Genomic DNA, 20,475 nt, shown 5'->3' with positions numbered 1-20,475 from the left:
AAATGGACATTTCCCAATACAAGATTGCAAAGAATGTAGATCACTCACCATCTATGGAACATAATATTGTGAAAAGATTGAAAAAGACCAGAAATCACTGTTGAATGTGCATGACTTCAGAAAACTGTTGTCTATTAACACAGTCTGCCACTGCATCAAAATACACAACGAGAAAGTCATATATCAGTTCTATGCAGAAACTATTAAGTTTTCTGGTAGCAAGCAACCATAAAATTAAAGCAGTCTTCTTGTTTCTACACTTATTTTCCATTTCATTTTTTCCACTTACCATATACACACTTAAAAATTTGTAGTTCTACAAATACAGGCTGTAGTCAATCTGTTGGTTATATATTTTTAGCCCCCTTTCACTCTGTTCTTCAATGGTCATTTCCCCAGAGGACCAAAACAGAGCAGGTATTAACTGGGTGAATCATTCTCAATGCTGTCAGTGACACTGAATGTTGGTTGGATGTTAGTGTGTTTTACCCTGGAGTGAGTGGATCAAACAAAGCAGTGCTGCTAGAGATTTTAAACACTGTGCCCACTCACTGACCACTCTATTAGACATTTATATAGTACATGCAAAGGTAGAGACAATTGCTTCATAGTTTGTGTTAGTTATCCTCTATCCTCAGTACAGAAATGATACTGAGGTGTTTAAAAGCTCCAGGAGAACTGTTGCATTCCTGATACTTTCATACCAACGCAACATACACCAACATGTCAGTGTATCTTCAGTGCTGAGAATGACCCACTACCCAAATCATACTTGCTTTGGGGTGGTCTTGTGGGGGTCCTGATTATTAAATTAAAGGCTGAAATTTACTTTTAAAAATCCATCCATTCTTGCCAATTCAGGTCTACAAATCATTCCTAAAAAATGTTGTGATAGGCAGTTTAGGGCAAGAATATAGGAGTGACAATTAAACAGTAAAATGCTCTGAAACAGGTAACGTGAAAAGGTGACTGTAATCATGATCTGGTACAAAAGCAGCATCCAGGAAAGATTCAGTTATTTAGAAGCAAAAATGAGCCAAAGATCATAACCAACAAATACATGAGAAAATAACTGAAATATAATATAATCAACATTTTCAAGGAATCTGGAGGAGTTTCTGTGCATAAACGGCGAATGTGCAAGAACTGTCCTTCATTTATAGCCACTATAACCAAATAGGCTTAGTCTAACTTAGCAAACCCTGGTCAAACTTTACATGTGTAAGATCCACAAATGCCAGTTAAACACTTACAGTGTCAAAAGTAAGCCTTATATTAACTGTATGCACAAGCACCATCAAATTTTTTAGGCTTGGAAGTATGTGGACTATTGCAAAGTAGAGACATGTAATGTGGCCAGCTGAATCAATAGTTCATGTCTTTTTTTTGGATAAGAAGGACTACTGGGACTGTTACCAGCAACCAGTCCAAAAAACAAGGGCTGTCATAGTATGGAATTATGTCAATCATAACTTACACTAGTGTGACAGCATTGCTTATGATAAAACATACATATAAAAAGGTTTATAACTTAAACATATAAAGATCATATGCTACCTTCAAGAAAACGTCTTTTCCAGGGATGCCCATACATATTTCAACAGTACAGTGTAAAACCACACTCTGCAGTCATTACAAAAGCATGGGAGTGGAAAAAATGAATGCAGGCGCTTGACTACCCTGCCTGTAGACAAGACCTACCCCCAGTAGAAAATGCAGTGCCTGCATTCACTTCTTCCACCGCCATGTTTTTGTAATGACTGCAAAATGTCATTACAAAATACTATGTTGCACACCTTATGACTTGTTTTCAGGAATAATGAGACTACATTACACATGAAATGCTTTATCACTTGGTTAAAGTTCAAATACATTTTAAAGTGATTTTTATTTTTGCAAATTGTAAAATTGTAATTAAAAATTCAAACATTCTCCCACACTTATGTCATTTCATGGTAACTGCTGCATAGTATTAAAATGAAAATAACACGTTTGAAAACGTCAGGTGAGAAGAAGTGATTTGTCACTGCATTTGTTATGAATTGAGGAAAAGTAAGTGTGAGTTTTGGTTTAGACAATTTAAAAATTTCGACAATTTCGATGACAGCGGTTGTAGCATATTTAGTGTGAATAAAATGAAAAGGCCATTTTTAATACTTCGCAACAGTTGAATTTTGAATTACAATTCTGTTACACAATAACTTGTTACCTTTTTCTTTTACATCTAATACAATTATAAATGACAAACAAAACAAACATTTAACAAAACAAACCTAAACCTAAAGCTTCTGCCTTACCTGGACTTGCAGGACAGATGTGAAAGTCTTGGCATCCTCTGCAACCCCAGCCAGGTAGAGCGATTTGGTGAAAACTGGGGGGTGATCATTCTCATCCTGTACCTCAATGAACACTTTTGCTGTGTTGCCTGCACACAAAGCACATTAGCTCACACAATGTTCATACCACTTAATTGACTCAATACAACATCCTCTTAGAAAGAGCATATTGCTGTAGGAGAATTCCATCCGTCTATTTTCAATTTCTGCATGAGGCCATTTGTGAGATGTGCTGATGATAGGAACCAGGGGTTGCTATGTCCCCAACACAAATACAGGCTTTTTAATATATGAGTCACAGCCACTAGTGAACCTATGCATGTTTCCTGAATTCTGATATGGAAAATTAATCATGAAAATACAGTGGCACTTCACTGTGCAGTAGCCAGACACCACAAAAACCATATACTAATATTTCACAACATAATTCTCTCAATTCTTTGTGTATCCACCAGCTGTCATTAGTTTCAGGAGACTTGTATTTTTGTTTAAAGAAAGGGGTTGGGATATTTTTCCAGTTGAATTTTTGGCAAAGAATGAAAGTCACTAACGAAACACACCAATGAATCACTTTTTAGGTTTAGCTCAGTTATTTGTGGTGAGAACAATTCATCTGAACTCCTATACACAGCAACGCATTGCCTGGCAGTTTACATTGTGTTCTGTCATCTCAGCAGATTGCAGAGTCATGCTGTGTTGCAGTGAGGGACAGCAAGAGCAATTGTGTCATTCATCATCTGACACAATGCAGTGCTGATGCCGAAGGGGTGGGCTTCCAAAACTTTCTCCACCCATCCCCATTGCTACTCCGAATAAAGCACTCAACCATGGTGCAGTCCCGGTGCAAGGCTACAGGCTAATCTCTGTTTATGTGACGTGTTTTTGTTAATTGAGTGAAAGGCCTTCCATCCACTTGGTTCAAGAGGCCACGCATCCTCCCGCCGGCCAAAACGAATCAAGCAATGTGGCTTGCTTTCAGACTAACTCCTCTGCATTTAGAGCTGGAGTACTGCCTAATGTTCTACAGCCTTTAGCAAAGGATATGAGTTTTGAAAGAAAACACAAACCCTGTTCAGGTTGCCGCCAGATCACACAGGAGCCATGCTTCAAACAAAGTGTGCGGGGGTTGATGAGAGTGTCTCGGACATGCACACACTTTTCATCTTAATTGGCTTTCAGAAGGGCTGATGAGATCTAATCAAGCTCAGGCTCTGTCTGTGAGTGTTCCAAGTATGTTTGCATACTGAGGCTAATGAGATAAATAGACCAGTGCCTCCTGCGTCCCCACTACACTGATCCAAATCCTCTGCTCCAAATAACACGGTTTCCAAAAATAATCGACCAAACGGGTTTGGGACCCTCCTGAACTTAAGCCTCGTCCATTTATTTTAAAAAACAAAAGTTTCTATCCACACGAAACATGCCATTTTAGGTCACTGAAAACTGAGGTTTTTGAAAACACAGTTGACACTGTTCTCAGGCGGACGAAAGAAAACGGATATTTTCAGAAAAACACTGACGTGACACAATATGTCTGTCTCTGGCTGAAGTACAAATAGCTCCTCATTTAGTGTATACAAGCAGATTGCACTAGATTTCAGATTCCCAAATATCAATAAATAGAAAAGATGCTATATCAGAAATATATATATATATATATATATATATATATATATATATATATATATATATATATATATATATATATATATATATATATATATATGTATACACTACATTTCATGACTTGTGTAGTGCACTAGGGAGTATTAAGTGATTTGGTATTAAACCTGTATTTCCCTCATGATTTGTGGTGTTTTGATGTCTCTCTTTAAGATGTACCATGGCCACCTACCAGACTTGCATGATAATTCAACTGCTCTTGTATTCTTCTGGAAAAGAATACAAGAAGTTTTTGAAAAATAAAACATATCTGTATGGATGGGGCCTTAATGGAAGAAATCCAGTTGCAACACAAGATTAATAAGCAATGTACCTTCTGTAATTGGTTTTCCAAACATTTGCCCAAGTATCAATGGTATTCTTAAAGGAACCTTAGGTAAGATCTGGCACTTTTGCTCCTGCCCGCACCCTACAGTCGCAGAATGTAATTCACTTTTACAGCACTGTCCCAAAATCAAGAGGGAAGTGGGGGGTTGTTTCCTACCATCCTCCATAAGATACATGCCATTTCCACAGGGTTGAGTTCAGAATAACAATGTCAAAGACTTTAATCTCCATGTTACAAAGCATCGCAATGATCTTGAAGCTGTAATTCTAAGGTAAAAATCCTACTTAATGTTCCTTTATATACAGTGGCTCCCAACGTGTCAAGATAAAGATGGACAGGACTAAGACAAATAATGTAAAAGGCAATATAGAGGGCTAAACAAACTGTCTAATAGCATTGTATGTTGTGCAATATTGTGATTTATAAGCTATTATTTGCAAATAGTGAAATATGCTGCCAGTTTAAGAGCCAAGAGTTTTAAGTCCAACCTAAATATTAAATTCCACACATGAAATTCCAGCTTTTGAAATTAGAAAATTGTACTCTGTTTTAAAGGACATAAAAATAATTAAAAATACAAACAATAAAATAATCACGCAGCTCTGCCTGCTTATGACCTTTTTAAAATAAAATGTAATTTATTCAATTATGCATTCTTGTTGTGAACATGGCTGTGGAGTTGATAGCGGTGATAGCTCACTCACTTTTGGAGGGTGCCCGCAAGTTGGAGGAGACCACTCTCAGGGAATCTGCCTCTACACGAAGAATGTAGCTACTGTTGGTCTCGTAGTCCAAAGCTTTGGCGGTGCTGATAACTCCAGTGCGATTGTTTAGGGCAAACTCACCTGTAGAAAGCATAAACAGAGCACGGTGTCAATGTGTTTCGGCTACACGGCCTACAGCAATTTAATAAAAAATGTTTCTTGAAGTGGTGTTTGTGTCTAAGAGCATTTTATTCATACATGAGAAAGTCCCAAAGGAATTATGAAAGCTACGAGTAAACGGTGACCAACATGCCATTTGCATAATCTTAACTGGCCACATTCATTTTTCAACATAATTAGCACCAACTGTAATTTAATGTGACGTTTTACATTAGTCGTGGTCTGAAAGCCATGCTTTAATAATGCTTTGGGTCAAATCTAAATTTTAGATGCAAGACACCATGCATGTCTGGAGACTCATTACCGTTCATTAAGGATCATTCCTGCACTTAGGCAATGTCACCAAGTTAAACACCTTGGATTCAGCAACTTTAAGGGCTACATTGATTACCCTGTCCTGCTGCTTTTATGCCCTCTAATGAAAATGCCACTTTGATTAGCTGTTTTTTCTGATTTCGCCTGATGAAAAAAAAAAAAAATCAAAACCCATTCCTCCTTCATTTCCATCTCCAGATGTATTCAAATGCGATTCCCAATATGGCAGGCAATTTAATCTCAACATATGCCGAATATGAGGTTTAATCATGCTAATGCTAGTCCTCTCTCTCACCAGCCACAAACAACATCAGCAATAAGGAACTCTTCCTCAAACAAAACCTTCTGTCACAGAGCCTCAGAGCTCTCTCAGCAGCTGTGTGCAGCCTTTCACCCAAGCCTGCAGTCTTATGTTATGTCATTCATTGCAGTGGAGTGGAAGTGTTACAAAATTTCATCTATTGTATTATACATTAGGAGATAACTGAACTTATCTTACCCTGTAGATAAGACGGGCTATTTATAATAGGTCAGACTAGGATAGTGCAGGCCGGGAGGTCTAATTCTGGTAATAGAGGGCCCTAGTTCAGCCCAGCTCATTGATTTCCCTTCTCAAACACTGGACTAAAGCTAGGCATGAGCTACATGATTTTAATCCTAATATAGTTCCAAAATGGAGTATCTGGCACTTAAAACAAACAAACAAAACAGATTGTTTTTAATTACACGAGTTCACAAAAATGTCTTTGTCGTGCGAGTGTACATTAGGGTTGGGCCAGTGTCTGTGCTGAGATCAACTGCATAGCGACAAAAACCCTTCATTCGACCCACAATCACAAATATGAGGCTCACGCAACCCGACCCCACTGTAATACGGCATACCATGATAGTATTTGGAGAAGGTATATCGGTATAAAACATGTGGATACCACCCGCCTCTAGTGTACATACTAAGACAGAAGCAAAGTATTACACATAGAATGAATTATACAGTGAAAAAGCTCCTAAAACCTTGGAACTGTTCTTTCCTGTGAAATAAAACAAAACTTGACTTGAAAACTATTTCACAAACCATATTCTTTTCGTCACATCAGTTATGAAAATAACCCTATAAATATTAGCTTATTAGCCTATGTTCAACAAGTTTTCAGCGCCTATTCCTTTAAATGAGAATGAGCCACAGCTCACTTCAATACGAGTAGCCAACAGCAGTGATGCTGTTTCACATAAATACAGATTCAGTGTTGTAAATGGAAAAGCATCAGTTGAGGAGGTGGTATAATTTTAAAGTCTCTTCACTTGACAAGGACGTTGAGCAAAATCAGAACGGCTCATTTTGTCCCATGTTTTCTGAAATGGTAAACATTCGATCCCCAAATTATTATGCAAATCCAACTTTCTCCCACAATTCACTAGTTTTACAGAGTCTAGTGACTTACTAGTGGTTTATTTTAACGATGTAAACACAGCGTCACTACTACAGAGTTCAGAAGGTGGGCTACATTATTTTTTATGCTGAAATGTGGATTAAATCTCATAACTAACTCTCATTCTTAGTCGCTCACTCCCTTTTTCTCTCGCTCAAACAACTGCTGCGAGACGTTCGGCACTTTGTTCTTCTCATGCCTCACTTAACCCACGTATTTATCTCTTATAAAATGGTTGAAGCTGAAATATGGAGATGTAGCACTCCGTAGTGGTGGTCCAGGTTCTTTATCAGCAGAAACAAGGTTATCTGTTGTTGTTCATGTCCATGTTCAGTATATACTCACCTCCTTCATTACCCTCAATGATGGAGTAGACAATGCTCTGATTTATGGCAGCAGCAAGGATGACCCCCACCACACGGCCTACAGGAGCATTCTCACTGACCGCTGGAAACCTGCACAGACAGACAGACAGACAGACAGGGGTAAAACTAAAATTCCTTTTGATTACTCCTGATGCTTTGCTGACATAGTTAGATTAGATTTTGACTTTTGTGATATGTATTGTTTTAGTTAACCCTTTCCTGATCTATAAAGGCAAATGGAAAATTGTGAGTGTAGAGTCCTGTTGTGATATGAAAATACTTCCTATGTTTGCCCACTACAGAAAATCTCCTTCAGGCCTATTCCTTGTATTTTAAAGCTGACACTACACCCATCTGAGCAGATTCATATAAAAAAAAAGCAAGAAAGGAATGATATCCTAAACAAGTCGATAAAACCACATATTGATCACAGCAGCACATGCAGACCATGCACTGCTATTCTCCCTGAGTGTATTCATATTCCTACATCCAAGGACATGAATGCACTTTATTCTGTGTGATGCGCTAGGATAACAATGACACGCAAGCTGAGTTACTGGCAGGGAATCAATGGCCCTGGCTGCCAGACGGCTTGATTATTTCACACGCCTCTTCCTGGCCGAAAAAGGGAATCCATCTCATTTTATGAAACAAATTCAATCCATTTTGGGCCATAACAGCTTCCTCCCCTTTATTTTTTTAGGTAAGAAAAAAATCAAGACATCACAACCACTTAATCAGATTGGATAGTTAACTGTATCTGTAGCAACGACATTAAAATTTTAAAGGAATAGTCCAGCAATGTTCATCCACCCAGCGTTTTTTAAACACTATCAGCTATCCGTTAACAAATATAAAGTGAGACAATGCCTTTCATGTGTTTCTGTACACTTAAATGACAACAATTTAAAAACACACTTAAAACAGAAGTTATAAAATATATTAAATGCTATTAGATATTCCATGTCTACACTATGCTCTACTCGGCTCTACTCAATTTTTGGTACCAGGTGCTTGTTTTTTTCCCCCTAATACAACAGCTCCCTGGCAGAAATGTAGCTGGTGACATTGCAAAACACCATCTCTAATGTGAACAGTGGGCTTTGGAAACCACAACAGTGGAGGTAACATTAAATATTGAACACAAAAGACTATTAGACAAAAAGCAGACAAGATAAAAAAAATCACTGAATAAAAGGAAACAATGGACCTACACAAAAGACAAATCATAAACACAAAGACAGAGACCTAAAGAACTAACCAAACATAGAGACCTAGAGACTAAATAAGGAGACCTAAACTGAGAGAACCCAACACATAGTAGAACAACAAACTAAAAATGGTGAACAAACACACAGACACAGATAGGGCTTACAAACTATCACGGACTACAAAACACCTGGGAATGATTGAGACACGTCACAGGTGAATGATGAACAGCATGAGGACCCAAGAACCACATGGGGCAAAGAAAAAAAAGGAAACCACATTGGAAGCAAAACAGGAAATAAGATGGAAACAAAAGAAGACAGAGAAACAAAAAGAGGTAGGGCAGACAGGCCTTGGTAAATAACTAAATAAATGCACATTATTCAGGAGATTCAAAGTTTATGTAAAAAAAAAATGCTGAAATATTACTTTAAAAAACAGAAGAGTGTATGTACAGCATTAATCTGTCAACGTCTGGAATAAATGTCTTTATAAGGAACTATGTAGCTGTTTCAGCTGTCATTAAAAAAACAAAAAACAAATAAAAAACCCTCACTAAAACTTCAAAAAAATATTATGTCAAGTACTGACAGCCTAGGTTTTGGGGCCAGCATGTTAGACACGTACATGTACTTCATGGGAATAAAATCCAATGAAGCTTTCCAAGTCTGAAGAAACCCTGAGAATGTTAAGTTCAAGAGAGGAAAAGTAATATAAAGAAAACGTCATGTATAAATGCACTTTGAGATGGAAAGTCTGGAGTGTGTGTGAGCGTGCAGTCCCACCCTTCAAGGATTTCATTTTTTAAGTGTCAGAGAAAGTGGCAAGCAATGTACATTTCAGAGAAAATGTCACAAAAGACTTCGATCCATTCTATAGGGGCCCTAAATAGTTTATTTTGTGTTCTCTACACAATAATCAAATAATGTGAGCTATGAGAAGTTTAATAGGTCAAATTAGAATATCATGAAAAAGTTGATTTATTTCAGTAACTCCATTCTATAAGTCAACTATGTGTAATATACTCATTCATTACACACAGACTGATATATTTTAAGTGTTTATTTATTTTAATTTGATGATTATAACTGACAACAAATTAAAACCCCAAATTCCGTATCTCAGAATATTAGAATATTACTTAAGACCAAGACAAAAAAGGATTTTTAGAAACGCTGTCCGGCTGAAAAGTATGAACATCACTCAATACTTAGTTGGGGCTCCTTTTGCCTGAATTACTGCAGCAATGTGGCGTGGCATGGAGTCGATCGGTCTGTGGCACTGCTCAGGTGTTATATGAGAGCCCAGGTTGCTCTGATAGTGGCCTTCAGCTCTTCTGCTTTGTTGGATATATATTTGTTTTTTTGTTTTTTTACTTGGGCGGCACGGTGGCGCAGCAGGGATGTCGCAGTCACACAGCTCTAGGGGCCTGGAGGTTGTGGGTTCGATTCCCGCTCCGGGTGACTGTCTGTGAGGAGTTTGGTGTGTTCTCCCCGTGGCGGCGTGGGTTTCCTCCCACAGTCCAAAAACACACGTTGGTAGGTGGATTGGCGACTCAAAAGTGTCCGTAGGTGTGAGTGAATGTGAGTGTGTGTTGCCCTGTGAAGGACTGGCGTCCCCTCCAGGGTGTATTCCCGCCTTCCGCTCAATGATTCCAGGTAGGCTTGGGACCCCCCGCGACCCTGAACTGGATAAGCGGTAATGAATGAATGTTTTTTTTAACTTATGTTTCAAGCTTAAGGAAAAGTGCGGCCTTAAACAGAATGTAAATTCAATGTGAAGTGGCTTTAAAAAAATAAAGTGTTTTGAAAAAGTGATGTTCTTTTTCTTTTTTTTTAATACGCATTATGATACTGATGTGAAAAAGGAGCTGCAGAGCACTGCTGCAGAATTCAGAGTTTTTGCTTTGTCATGTTCAAACAAAGAGCCTGGCCACAGTTCATTGTTTTCTTCCACAGAAATACAGTCGCCCTCAAGCCTTTTTCTTGAGGCTGATGCTGTGGTCCATGCAAAACTCTGGTGGCGATTTGTTCCTCCAGGTACTGGAGGATGAGATACTCTTGAGCTTTTGTTAGTCTGGACGCTGTCTTCTTCACCCCTTGTAATCCCTGGTTAAACACTCGTAAAAACACACACACACTCACACACTTACTTGCCAGGCCCATGGTGTGTTGTGTTTGCCCAGATAAGAGTGAATCCTGCTGCATTTTTTTTAAAGCTCTCACACTGCTCTAATGACTGCTCCATACAGCATATACTTAAGTGCTGGAGACTAATGAGGTCCTCTGAGCCAGACCAGTATCCCCTCACTCTCAAACACACACACACACACTCCACCAAAGCTACTCTATAAAGTGCAGTCAATTTAATATAAAATCAATTACCACTAGCTTTTTTAAAGACATTAAAATTTCAAAGCTTTTGAGTCCATTTTTGCTTCAGGACCAGCCTCTCCTCCTCTGGCACGGTTCTAATCCAGATGTTGGAACACTGCTGTAAGGATTTGTTTGTATTTGACTACAAGAACCTTAGTAAGATCAGGTACTTCAGTTGGCCGATTCGTTCTGGATCACAAACACATCAACTCATCCCAGGGACTGTACGGAGCTACTGCTTCACAGCTCAATGCTTTATAACCCTCTAACCCACAAATGGGCTTATACTCTCAGGAAAAAAAAAGGTACACTACAGGTACATTATTATTGTTACTAAATGTACAAACTGGGTAAATGTACTTTTTAAGGTACAGCAGGGTTTTAAAAGTCCAGCTGTGTTCCCTATATCTACATTACATTGTCTTCTCCAGAAGGAAATGTAAATATGTATAAGCTTTTATTACAGAATTGTGTAAAATAAAAGAGCTTAATATAATTCCTGGAAATAAAATGGATCGTATGAAATCAATACAACTTTAAAATCTAAAATCTACATCTGTATGGTGTGTTCTCACTGTATCTGCATGGGTTTCCTCCAGGTGCCCCATTAGCTATGTGAAAATGTCCACAGGTATGTGTGTGTGTGTGTGTGTGTGTGAGACTTGGTGAGTCTATGATGCTCTGCAATTTTGGTTTTTGTTAACAAAAACTATGATTAAAAACATTTGTTGATCTATGTTTCACAACTAAAACCAGATGAGAACTAAATGCAAACAGAAAACGGCATGGAAAAATAATCAGGAAAATGCTCCGTTTACTGTCTTCAGGCTAATGAGAGTGGCTGGGAGGAATTGGGAAGAGTTGACACCCAAACCACACCTGACACCTTAACCATTGCTGGCCAATGATCCATAGGGTTGGAACCCTTTTAGTGCAGTGTTATAAACGCATATAAACATCAGACAGTTCAGGACAGTGCATGATCATGGATAACCTTATTGTCTGTACTATTGTCAAACTACAAATCTGAAGACTACACTGAGCTTAAATGACATGACATTTGTTTACATGAGAAAACTTATCATGACAGGAACTGACATTTTAACAGTTATACTTTATTTAATTTTAGTTATACGTTATTAAGTGAAAGGTCCTTTACATTTTATCAACCAGAAGTTATATTTGTTCATTCATTCATTGTCTGAAACTGGTTATACAGTTCAGGGTTGCGGTGGGTCAGGAGCCTACCCGGAATCATTGGACGCAAGGCAGGAATACACCCTGGAGGGGGCGCCAGTCCTTCACAGGGCAACACACACACATTCACACCTATGGAGTCGCCAATCCACCTACCAATGTGTGTTTTTGGACTGTGGGAGGAAACCGGAGCACCCGGAGGAAACCCACGCAGACACAGAGAGAACACACCACACTCCTCACAGACAGTCACCCGGAGGAAATCCACGCGGACACAGGGAGAACACACATCACTCTTCACAGACAGTCACCCGGAGGAAACCCACGCAGACACAGGGAGAACACACCACACTCCTCACACAGTCAGTCACCCGGATGAAACCCATGCAGACACAGAGAGAACACACCACACTCCTCACAGAGAGTCACCTGGAGGAAATCCAGGCGGACACAGGGAGAACACACAACACTCCTCACAGACAGTCACCTGGAGGAAACCCACACAGACACAGGGAGAACACACCACACTCCTGGAGGAAACCCACACAGACACCGGGAGAACACACCACACTCCTCACAGACAGTCACCCGGAGGACACCCATGCAGACACAGGGAGAACACACCATGCTCCTCACAGACAGTCACCCGGAGGAAACCCACACAGACACGGGGAGAACACACCACACACCTCACATACAATCACCCAGAGGAAACCCATGCAGACACAGGGAGAACACACCACACTCCTCACAGACAGTCACCCGGATGAAACTCACGCAGACACAGGGAGAACACACCACACTCCTCACAAACAGTCACCTGGAGGAAACCCACGCAGACACAGGGAGAACACACCACACACCTCACAGACAGTCACCCGGAGGAAACCCACGCAGACACAGGGAGAACACACCACACTCCTCACACAGTCAGTCACCCGGATGAAACCCATGCAGACACAGGGAGAACACACCACACTCATCATAGACAGTCACCCGGAGGAAACCCACACAGACAGGGGAACACCCTTCCATAATTTTGGATGGTAGAGTTTTTACAAGTAATATAGCTTTTAAGCTATTGTTTATGAATGTTAGTAATAAATAAAATAGTAACATTTTTAAAAACATGACTAAAATTTGAATTAGAATTAGATTTATTAAGTTCGAATTAATTTATCTGTATGTCCAGGGTAAACCTGAATCTTGTTTTATTTCTGTTAGATTTCATTTTATACATTTTTTGCTATTTTTTTATATTTCACTATTTGTACTTTTGTACCGCGACCCTGAAATCCAGCAAGTGAAACTGCTGTGAGACATGATTTCTCTTTTTCAACGTCAGGTTTTCTGAATACATTCACAAGTGGTAATTGAATCCTTGAACAGTGATTTAAGCATTCAAATACTGACACCTAAACGGTTAACTGACTACTCAAGTGCCTGTGCACAGCCTTAACTTTAATCTCTCTTTCTGGGACAAAGTCTCAGCTTATATTTCTGATAATTTGAATACAACCTGAGTGGAGGGGTCACCCTCAACCTTATGGGGTCCTAAGAATTACTGGTTGGTTATATGCCATATTTTTGGCTTGTTTGCTGTCCTTTTAGATTAAATCACTGCCCCCAAATCCTACAATTATCATGCAGATATCAATCCTTACTACATGTGGGAATATAATAAATGATTTGTATATATTGAATCATGTAAAACAGCAAAGCCAAGGCTTTTCTGTCATAATATATTCAGTTTCAAAATCTAATTAACACATTGTGTGCTTTGATGTGTGGAAACAACTGGTAACATTCGGTCTTTCTATGAGAAGATTAAATTCACATTTTGAATAATAGATCATGCTTATTATTATTTATATCAAAATCAATATCTATAATAATTTGTGGACAAAAAACCTTATAAATGACATAATCCCAGGCAGTGTTACAAATCCCTGTGTTAATTGTACGAACAGAAGACCACTGGCAGCATATTCTGGTTTATAAATAATGATGAGATTATTATTATTTTTTCATCATAGACTTGTGCAAAGCAGCAGGGAGGAAAACTGACTTTGTTCACATTCATTCCATTTCATACCATAAATGTACATTCAGCTGAGAACTCTTCAGAAACCCCAGGCTTTGTTTTCTTGGCATGTAATAAAAGAAGCAATGCGCTGCCATCCAAGCACAAAATAGGAACATAAGTTATCTAATGCAAACCAGAGAAGAGCTGGCTCACAGCGATTTGGCATGGACTTGTGATAACTTAATTTCTCCATATAAATAGCCGTATCTGGCTGCGCCCAGCACATGCAGCATGCACATTAGAAAAATCCATTTTAAGTGGATGTCGTAGAAAGTCAAGTGCTCTGATGCTGTTGCTGGCTTTGAGGTCTTTGTGCACAGAAGCGGCCTTTGATTTAATGCTCTGTTCACAGCTATAAAAAGAATACTTCACTCTAAATTGTTATCACTACTATGAAGAATTAAAAACGAATAGTGTACATTTTTAACTTACTTCCAGAAATCTCTAGAAATTTGTGATGTTGCCAGCTCTTCAGTCTGTATGCACGTTGGAAAAAGGTCCAGTGTCTGTATGCAGCAATGGCTTGGTAAAAGGGAAATGGGTAAAAGGGAAGTGGCTCACTGGAATGCATCTGGAGGTATTTGGAGAGTGGAGAGACTTCCAAATAATGAAAAGCATGGAACGTGTTGAAGAATGATGCTCTATTCTTGCTCCATATGTGGGTAATATTGACTTTTGGTGTTTCAGATGTATTACTTAAGGTGGAACTGACTCTAATTGCTAACATTCCAAGAAGGTAAACACATAACGAAAGTACTACAAAACTAAACAGCTTATATTATGAAGAGTTTCCTGAATAAATACTTACCAACAAGTTAAACCTCAAGTTACTCAAATATACCTTAGATATAAGAACTTAAGAACATCCATTTCATGACTCCTAAAAACCAGAGGCAGATGCGTCTCCTGTGCATAGGTGGATTAATTTATTCCAACAAAGTCATGTGTGACATCTCCCTCCTTTTTAAAGAGTGTAGTCACACTATAATAGACCCTGTTTTTCTTTTCGCATACAGATCAAGTATGTAATGCAGCTTGCCTTGAACTCCAAATTTGGACTTGACTTCATAGAGCTACGACATCTCTGCAGTTATTGTCCCAGGTGTTTGGACGGAGAATACCAGTAAACAGAGTGGTGGTGTCACTCCCTCGCAGCATTAACTTACTCCGTGGAGCTACCTATTATGATGTGGGCTGTGTCACAGGTGGCTTTTGGTGCTTTTCCACTGCTTGGAACCTACATGACTCTACTTGACTCGGCATGGTTCTTTTGCTTTTACACTGGCCTAATCTGTTCCTGCTCCCTGGAGCAAGGTACTTTTTCAGTCCCTGCTCGCTCCGGGTTCCAACTGTGCAGAGTAGGTACTCAATGGTGATATATAAACCCTGCAGAGCACTGATTGGCCAAAGCCATGTCAATCATCACAAAATGCAAAGCTAATTCAAATCCAGCAAAAACCTGCCGCTTGTAAAATCTCTTAAGTTACAGCAGCTTTCACATTTATTTTTATTGGACTCACAACGGCAGCTCATAACTTTACTTTGAGGTGTTTTGAAGATGTTTAAACATTCCTTGGGCCGATGGCTGATGAAAATTTCCAGCGAAAGCCGAACGTGCAACAAGGAAATTTAATCTGTGAGAACTGGGGCGCGGCGCTGTGTTCAGTCCAAAAAACAAAAACAACACACAAATACATGATAAGTAAACAGCAGCTAACTTTACGGTAGTTGTTGTGGTTTTCAAAGCCACAAGCTTTAAGTGAGCCAATTCGAGTTGAGTCATGTAGAGCCGGACCCATGCTGTGGAAAAGCACCGTTTGTTGGTATAATTCTCCATCTGTTCTATGTGCAAGTGGATTTGTTACTTTTACCACCTCTGGTGGTCATTCAGTTACATTCGTACTGGAAAGCCAGAAAACAGTGGGTTACCTTCTGGAGCATTCCATTCTACTTGTCAGTTTTTCTTAACCCTCAGCCCTTCGTAATACTGACAATTTTAATAATGGATACTTAAATGTAAAATAACCGAATCAATGTCAGATCAACACAAAGCAATTATATTTATATTAGTCGTGTCTATCGATAAAAATAACATGTAATCTACCTTCTGAACTCTAAAGTAGTGGCCCAGTGTTTACATCATTCAATAATGCTATTACATCACTAGACTCTGTAAAACAAGTAAATTATGTGACCAAATTTTGTAAAGCCATTAATTAGAGTTAAAATAAAATCCTGCATGCATTTACAAGCAGTTTGACAGCCCTGATTCATATATTTCATATGTTTTCTCAGAAATATGATAATACATTTTGGGAGGTGCCCACTTTGGCACTGTGTACACATGTACAACAGAGTACAAGGTCACCATGCCCAAGCCAAACGTGGGCTAGAGAGATATAAAGACCAGAGACATCGATCTGCGGCTTCTGTAATCTACAGCTTATATTCATATCAGTACCTGACCTCACTAATGTTCTGGTGGGAGAATGCCTTCTGCACAACAATGTTCCAACTCCTAGTGCCTTCCCAGAAGAGTAGAAGCTGTTAATGGAGCAAAGAGGGACCAATCAATATGCTTATTAACAGAAGTAATGTCTGATGAGCAGGTGTCCAAAAGCATTTTTATCTTCTTTTTTTTTGGAGTGCATTGTTAACCCCCAGTGGTGGAACAAGCTGTACATCCAATCAAGACTCCACAAGCCCTCGTGCCAGCACTTAAGGTGTAACAAAACAAGCCAGCATTGCTCCTTTGCGAACCGTGCCAGCTCCTTTTCAAGTGAAAGAGCCCTTTTCTGCTGCCGTAAAGGTTCTGCCCGCAGATTAGGCACTGACCTTTTCAAACTGTTTGCAATCAGTGCTGTTGGCAACCAGGTGGCATACTGCGCCTGTCCTTTCTGAACAAGAGGGAAAGGGCAAGCCTCATCCTGGTTAACTCAGTGGGGGCAGAGGTGATGGCAGGGGGTCAGAGGGGTTTGGCGAGGGGAGTGAATTCTCCCTCTCCTGTCCAAAAACAATTTCCATTCAGGTAGAACACAGCAATACACAGATTGTTGTGTAGTTATTATGCACTTGCCGTTCTGCAATGCAGAGTACTTAACTCTCGCTATGGCTTCACAGATCGCAATTGCCTGCTTCGCTGAGGACATTCCAGCACCACCTCTTCCGCTGGAGGAGGGAGTCAGAACATGGGGTCTGAGGGTCAGCACAATCAATTAGAAAATGTCCAGCAGGGTCATGAAGAGAGGATGAGGTCTGTGAGTGTCTTAGTAGTGTAGCAGTTCCCTGATGCTTTGCTCCAGAAAAAGCCTCTGTCCATTTTCAATGCTTCACTGCTTTTTAGCACCTGATTCCGCTAACTGGATCGTTAACAAGCTCATCTATTTGCAGCAGCTGGGTTAAGCCACATGTACCGTTATTTTATATCATTATTTGGAGACCAAATGATGAAGTCAAATGACACTGTATTAAAACACTAGGTTTAAATAGCATGTTGTAATGGGGCTGCTCACACTGCACTGCAATTCCTTTGGAGAGTTCTGTCTATGGAGAACTCCCACTAAAGCTGTTTCATTCAGTGAATATGTGCTTGAGGGGCTGCAGCAGCTTGGCTAATTTCTGCCACAGTGAACAGTGAAACTTAATGTTCCAGAGTATAATGTACATACAATAAAGTCTCTCCATGTCCTATATTTTGTAAAGAGTTTTAAGAATTAGCAATTTAGCTTGCATATTTTCCCCTGTGTATATGGTCAATGATTGTACATATTAACCAAGTGGCAATAGTCAATTTGTTGCTCTATATACTTTATTGCTGTCCCTTTCACCCTGCTCTTCAAAGGTTAAAACCCTTACAGGACAACCACAGAGCAGGTATGATGGGTGGTGGATCTTTCTCAGTGCTGCAGTGACACCTATGTGATGGTGATGTTCTAGTGTGTGTTGTGCTGGTATGAGTGGAATAACTGCTGGTAACAGCAGTGCTGCTGGAGTTTTTAAACACTGTGTCCTATCATTGTCTACACTGTGAGCCACACTTGGCTCTATGGTCCACCTTGTAGATGTAAAGTCAGAGACAGCAGCTCATCTGTTGATGCATGGTGCTGGTTCTCCTCTTGTCCTTCATCAGTGGACACAGGACGCTGCTCACAGGACACTGTAGACTGGATGTTTACGGTTGGTGGACTATTCTCAGTCCAGCAGTGACACTGAGGGCTTTTAAAAAAAAAAAAAAAAAAACTCAAGCAGCAAATGCTATGTCTGATCCACTCGCACCAGCACAACACACACTAACACACCACAACCACGTCAGTGTCACTGCAGCACTGAGAACAAGCCATCACCCAAATTGTAACTGCTTTGTGGTGGTCCTGATCACTGAAGAATAAGGTGAATGAGGGCAAACAATGTATACTGAGTGTCCAGTCTGTAATTGTAGAACAACAAAGTGCTCCGGTGGACAGTGGAACTGAGTGAATGAGAGACTGCCTGTGAGGAGTTTGGTGTGTTCTCCCTGTGTCTGCATGGGTTTCCTTCGGGTGCTTCGGTTTCATCCCACGGTCCAAAAACACACGTTGGTAGGTAGATTGGTGACTCAAACATGTTCATATGTGTGAGTGTGTGAGTGAAAGTGTGTCGCCCTGTGAATCACTGGTGCCCCCTCCAGGGTGTGTTCCCACTGATTCCGAGTAGGCTCCGCCACAACCCTGAACTGGATAAGCAGTTACAGACAAATGTATACTGACAACCATATTTAAAACGCATTTTGTTTCTGTCTATATCCATTAAAACTATGGGTTAAAGCTACTTTAGCCACTAATCTCTCTCTTTCTGCTCATTTGAATGCACTCCAATAATAATGTCACACATTGTGGCTACAAAAACTACCTGAAACATACCATTGTTGGCCACCAATAAACCATAAAGACGCAAGGCTTATGATTGCTAGCGATATCCATGCAGAAGCAGAAAATAAATAGTAGCTGATTAATGAAAAAATAGGATATAAATCGCCTGATGATTTTACAGAAACCATTATAAGAAAAGTCATTAAAGCTGTGATTCTTCAAAGCTAATGCAATGAGAATGCCTGCCTTACAAAATATACTACAATAAATCAACAAATGAACCTACAAAAAAAAGTTCCAAACAAATTTCAAGTGCTAATGAACTAAATTGAAAGCATGTGAAAAGTGTGCTGCTGTAATGTGAAAATTTAAGAAGCACTTAAATAGCACAGTTTAGTTCCAGTTTTGCCAGTGACTGCTTGGAAAATATGTTTTCTAGGACAATTTATTGATTTAGAAATTCATTAGTTCTAATAAATTTATAATATAGCCCTTTATATTGAAGCAACATGTCTTCAAACTGTTTTTATCCCAATGTGCTACAGAGGCTCCAGGCACTGGAAGCATTCTAGTGGATGGATTTGCTTAAACAAATGAAAATAAAAGCAAATCAAAACGCTCCACTTGAAAGCTGTAGTAGATACTAACGCCCTGTTGTTCTTGTGCTAGAGAGCATTTCACCTCATTTACATATATAACACTCTTTTGGATGTTTACCCATTGTGCCACTGAGTGTCCCACAACAAGATAAGCATATTTAGAAGATAAAATATTTAAAGCTTTATGCATGTGTAATGACTGACGAGAATGAAAGCATGGATAAGTGCCTCATCTCATTTGATTGAGTCATTTAAGAAAAAAGTGCCAGCGAGATGATTAATCTGTGTCAGATCATTAAAATAATAAAAGGCAAACAGCTACATCACTCTGAGCAATTCAGGCAATTATAAACAGCAAAGGATATGACAATGGGTGTCAAAGGGTTACGAACAGACATTAAAATATAATGGGATCGTGCTAAAACCATTATGCGAGTTACAAATTTAGCCTAAGTTCACACTGGCCCTTATTCATCAAAGATCTGTTGGGTCAAAATCTGATCTTGAGGAGGCTGGGCTACTTTAACATCTGTAGGAAGCTACTGCAGATGTTCTCTCAATCTGTGGTTACCAGCGGTCTCTTTTTATGTTGTGGTGCGCTTGGGAGGAAGCATTAAAAAGAAGGACGGGCTGTTACTGGAGTAGCTGGTCAGGTGAGTGGGGTGATTGGTTGGTGTGGAGCTGGGTGCCGTGGTTTAGGTGGCTGGGAGAAGGATACTCAACAAACTGCTCTCCATTATGTATGATGATGGTCACCCACTGCACATCATTGTGATAAAAAAAAAAGTTGGGTTCAGTGGCAGGCTGCAGTCACAGAGCTGCTC

General features: G+C 39.6%; 1 protein-coding gene across 10 annotated transcripts in view; it reads right to left on the bottom strand.

Annotated features, from left to right (window-relative positions):
• The window catches only part of pcdh15b (protocadherin-related 15b), a 323,490-nt gene that overhangs the window by 47,370 nt on the left and 255,645 nt on the right, over window positions 1–20,475 (bottom strand). For 7 of the 10 annotated variants that reach the window (XM_066663496.1, XM_066663499.1, XM_066663497.1 and 4 more), the window contains 4 exons: window positions 16,672–16,749; window positions 7,319–7,428; window positions 5,052–5,192; window positions 2,298–2,425 (listed from right to left, as the gene is read on the bottom strand). In XM_066663496.1, the coding sequence (XP_066519593.1) occupies window positions 2,298–2,425; window positions 5,052–5,192; window positions 7,319–7,428; window positions 16,672–16,749 (457 nt within the window). The remainder of the gene's footprint in view (window positions 1–2,297; window positions 2,426–5,051; window positions 5,193–7,318; window positions 7,429–16,671; window positions 16,750–20,475) is intronic. The other 3 variants (XM_066663505.1, XM_066663501.1, XM_066663503.1) reach the window with 1 other exon arrangement.

This window comes from Hoplias malabaricus, chromosome 3, assembly GCF_029633855.1.
Source record: "Hoplias malabaricus isolate fHopMal1 chromosome 3, fHopMal1.hap1, whole genome shotgun sequence".
Lineage (NCBI taxonomy): Eukaryota > Metazoa > Chordata > Actinopteri > Characiformes > Erythrinidae > Hoplias > Hoplias malabaricus.
Note: the sequence above shows the minus strand (reverse complement) of the source record. Positions and strands in the feature narration are given on the sequence as shown.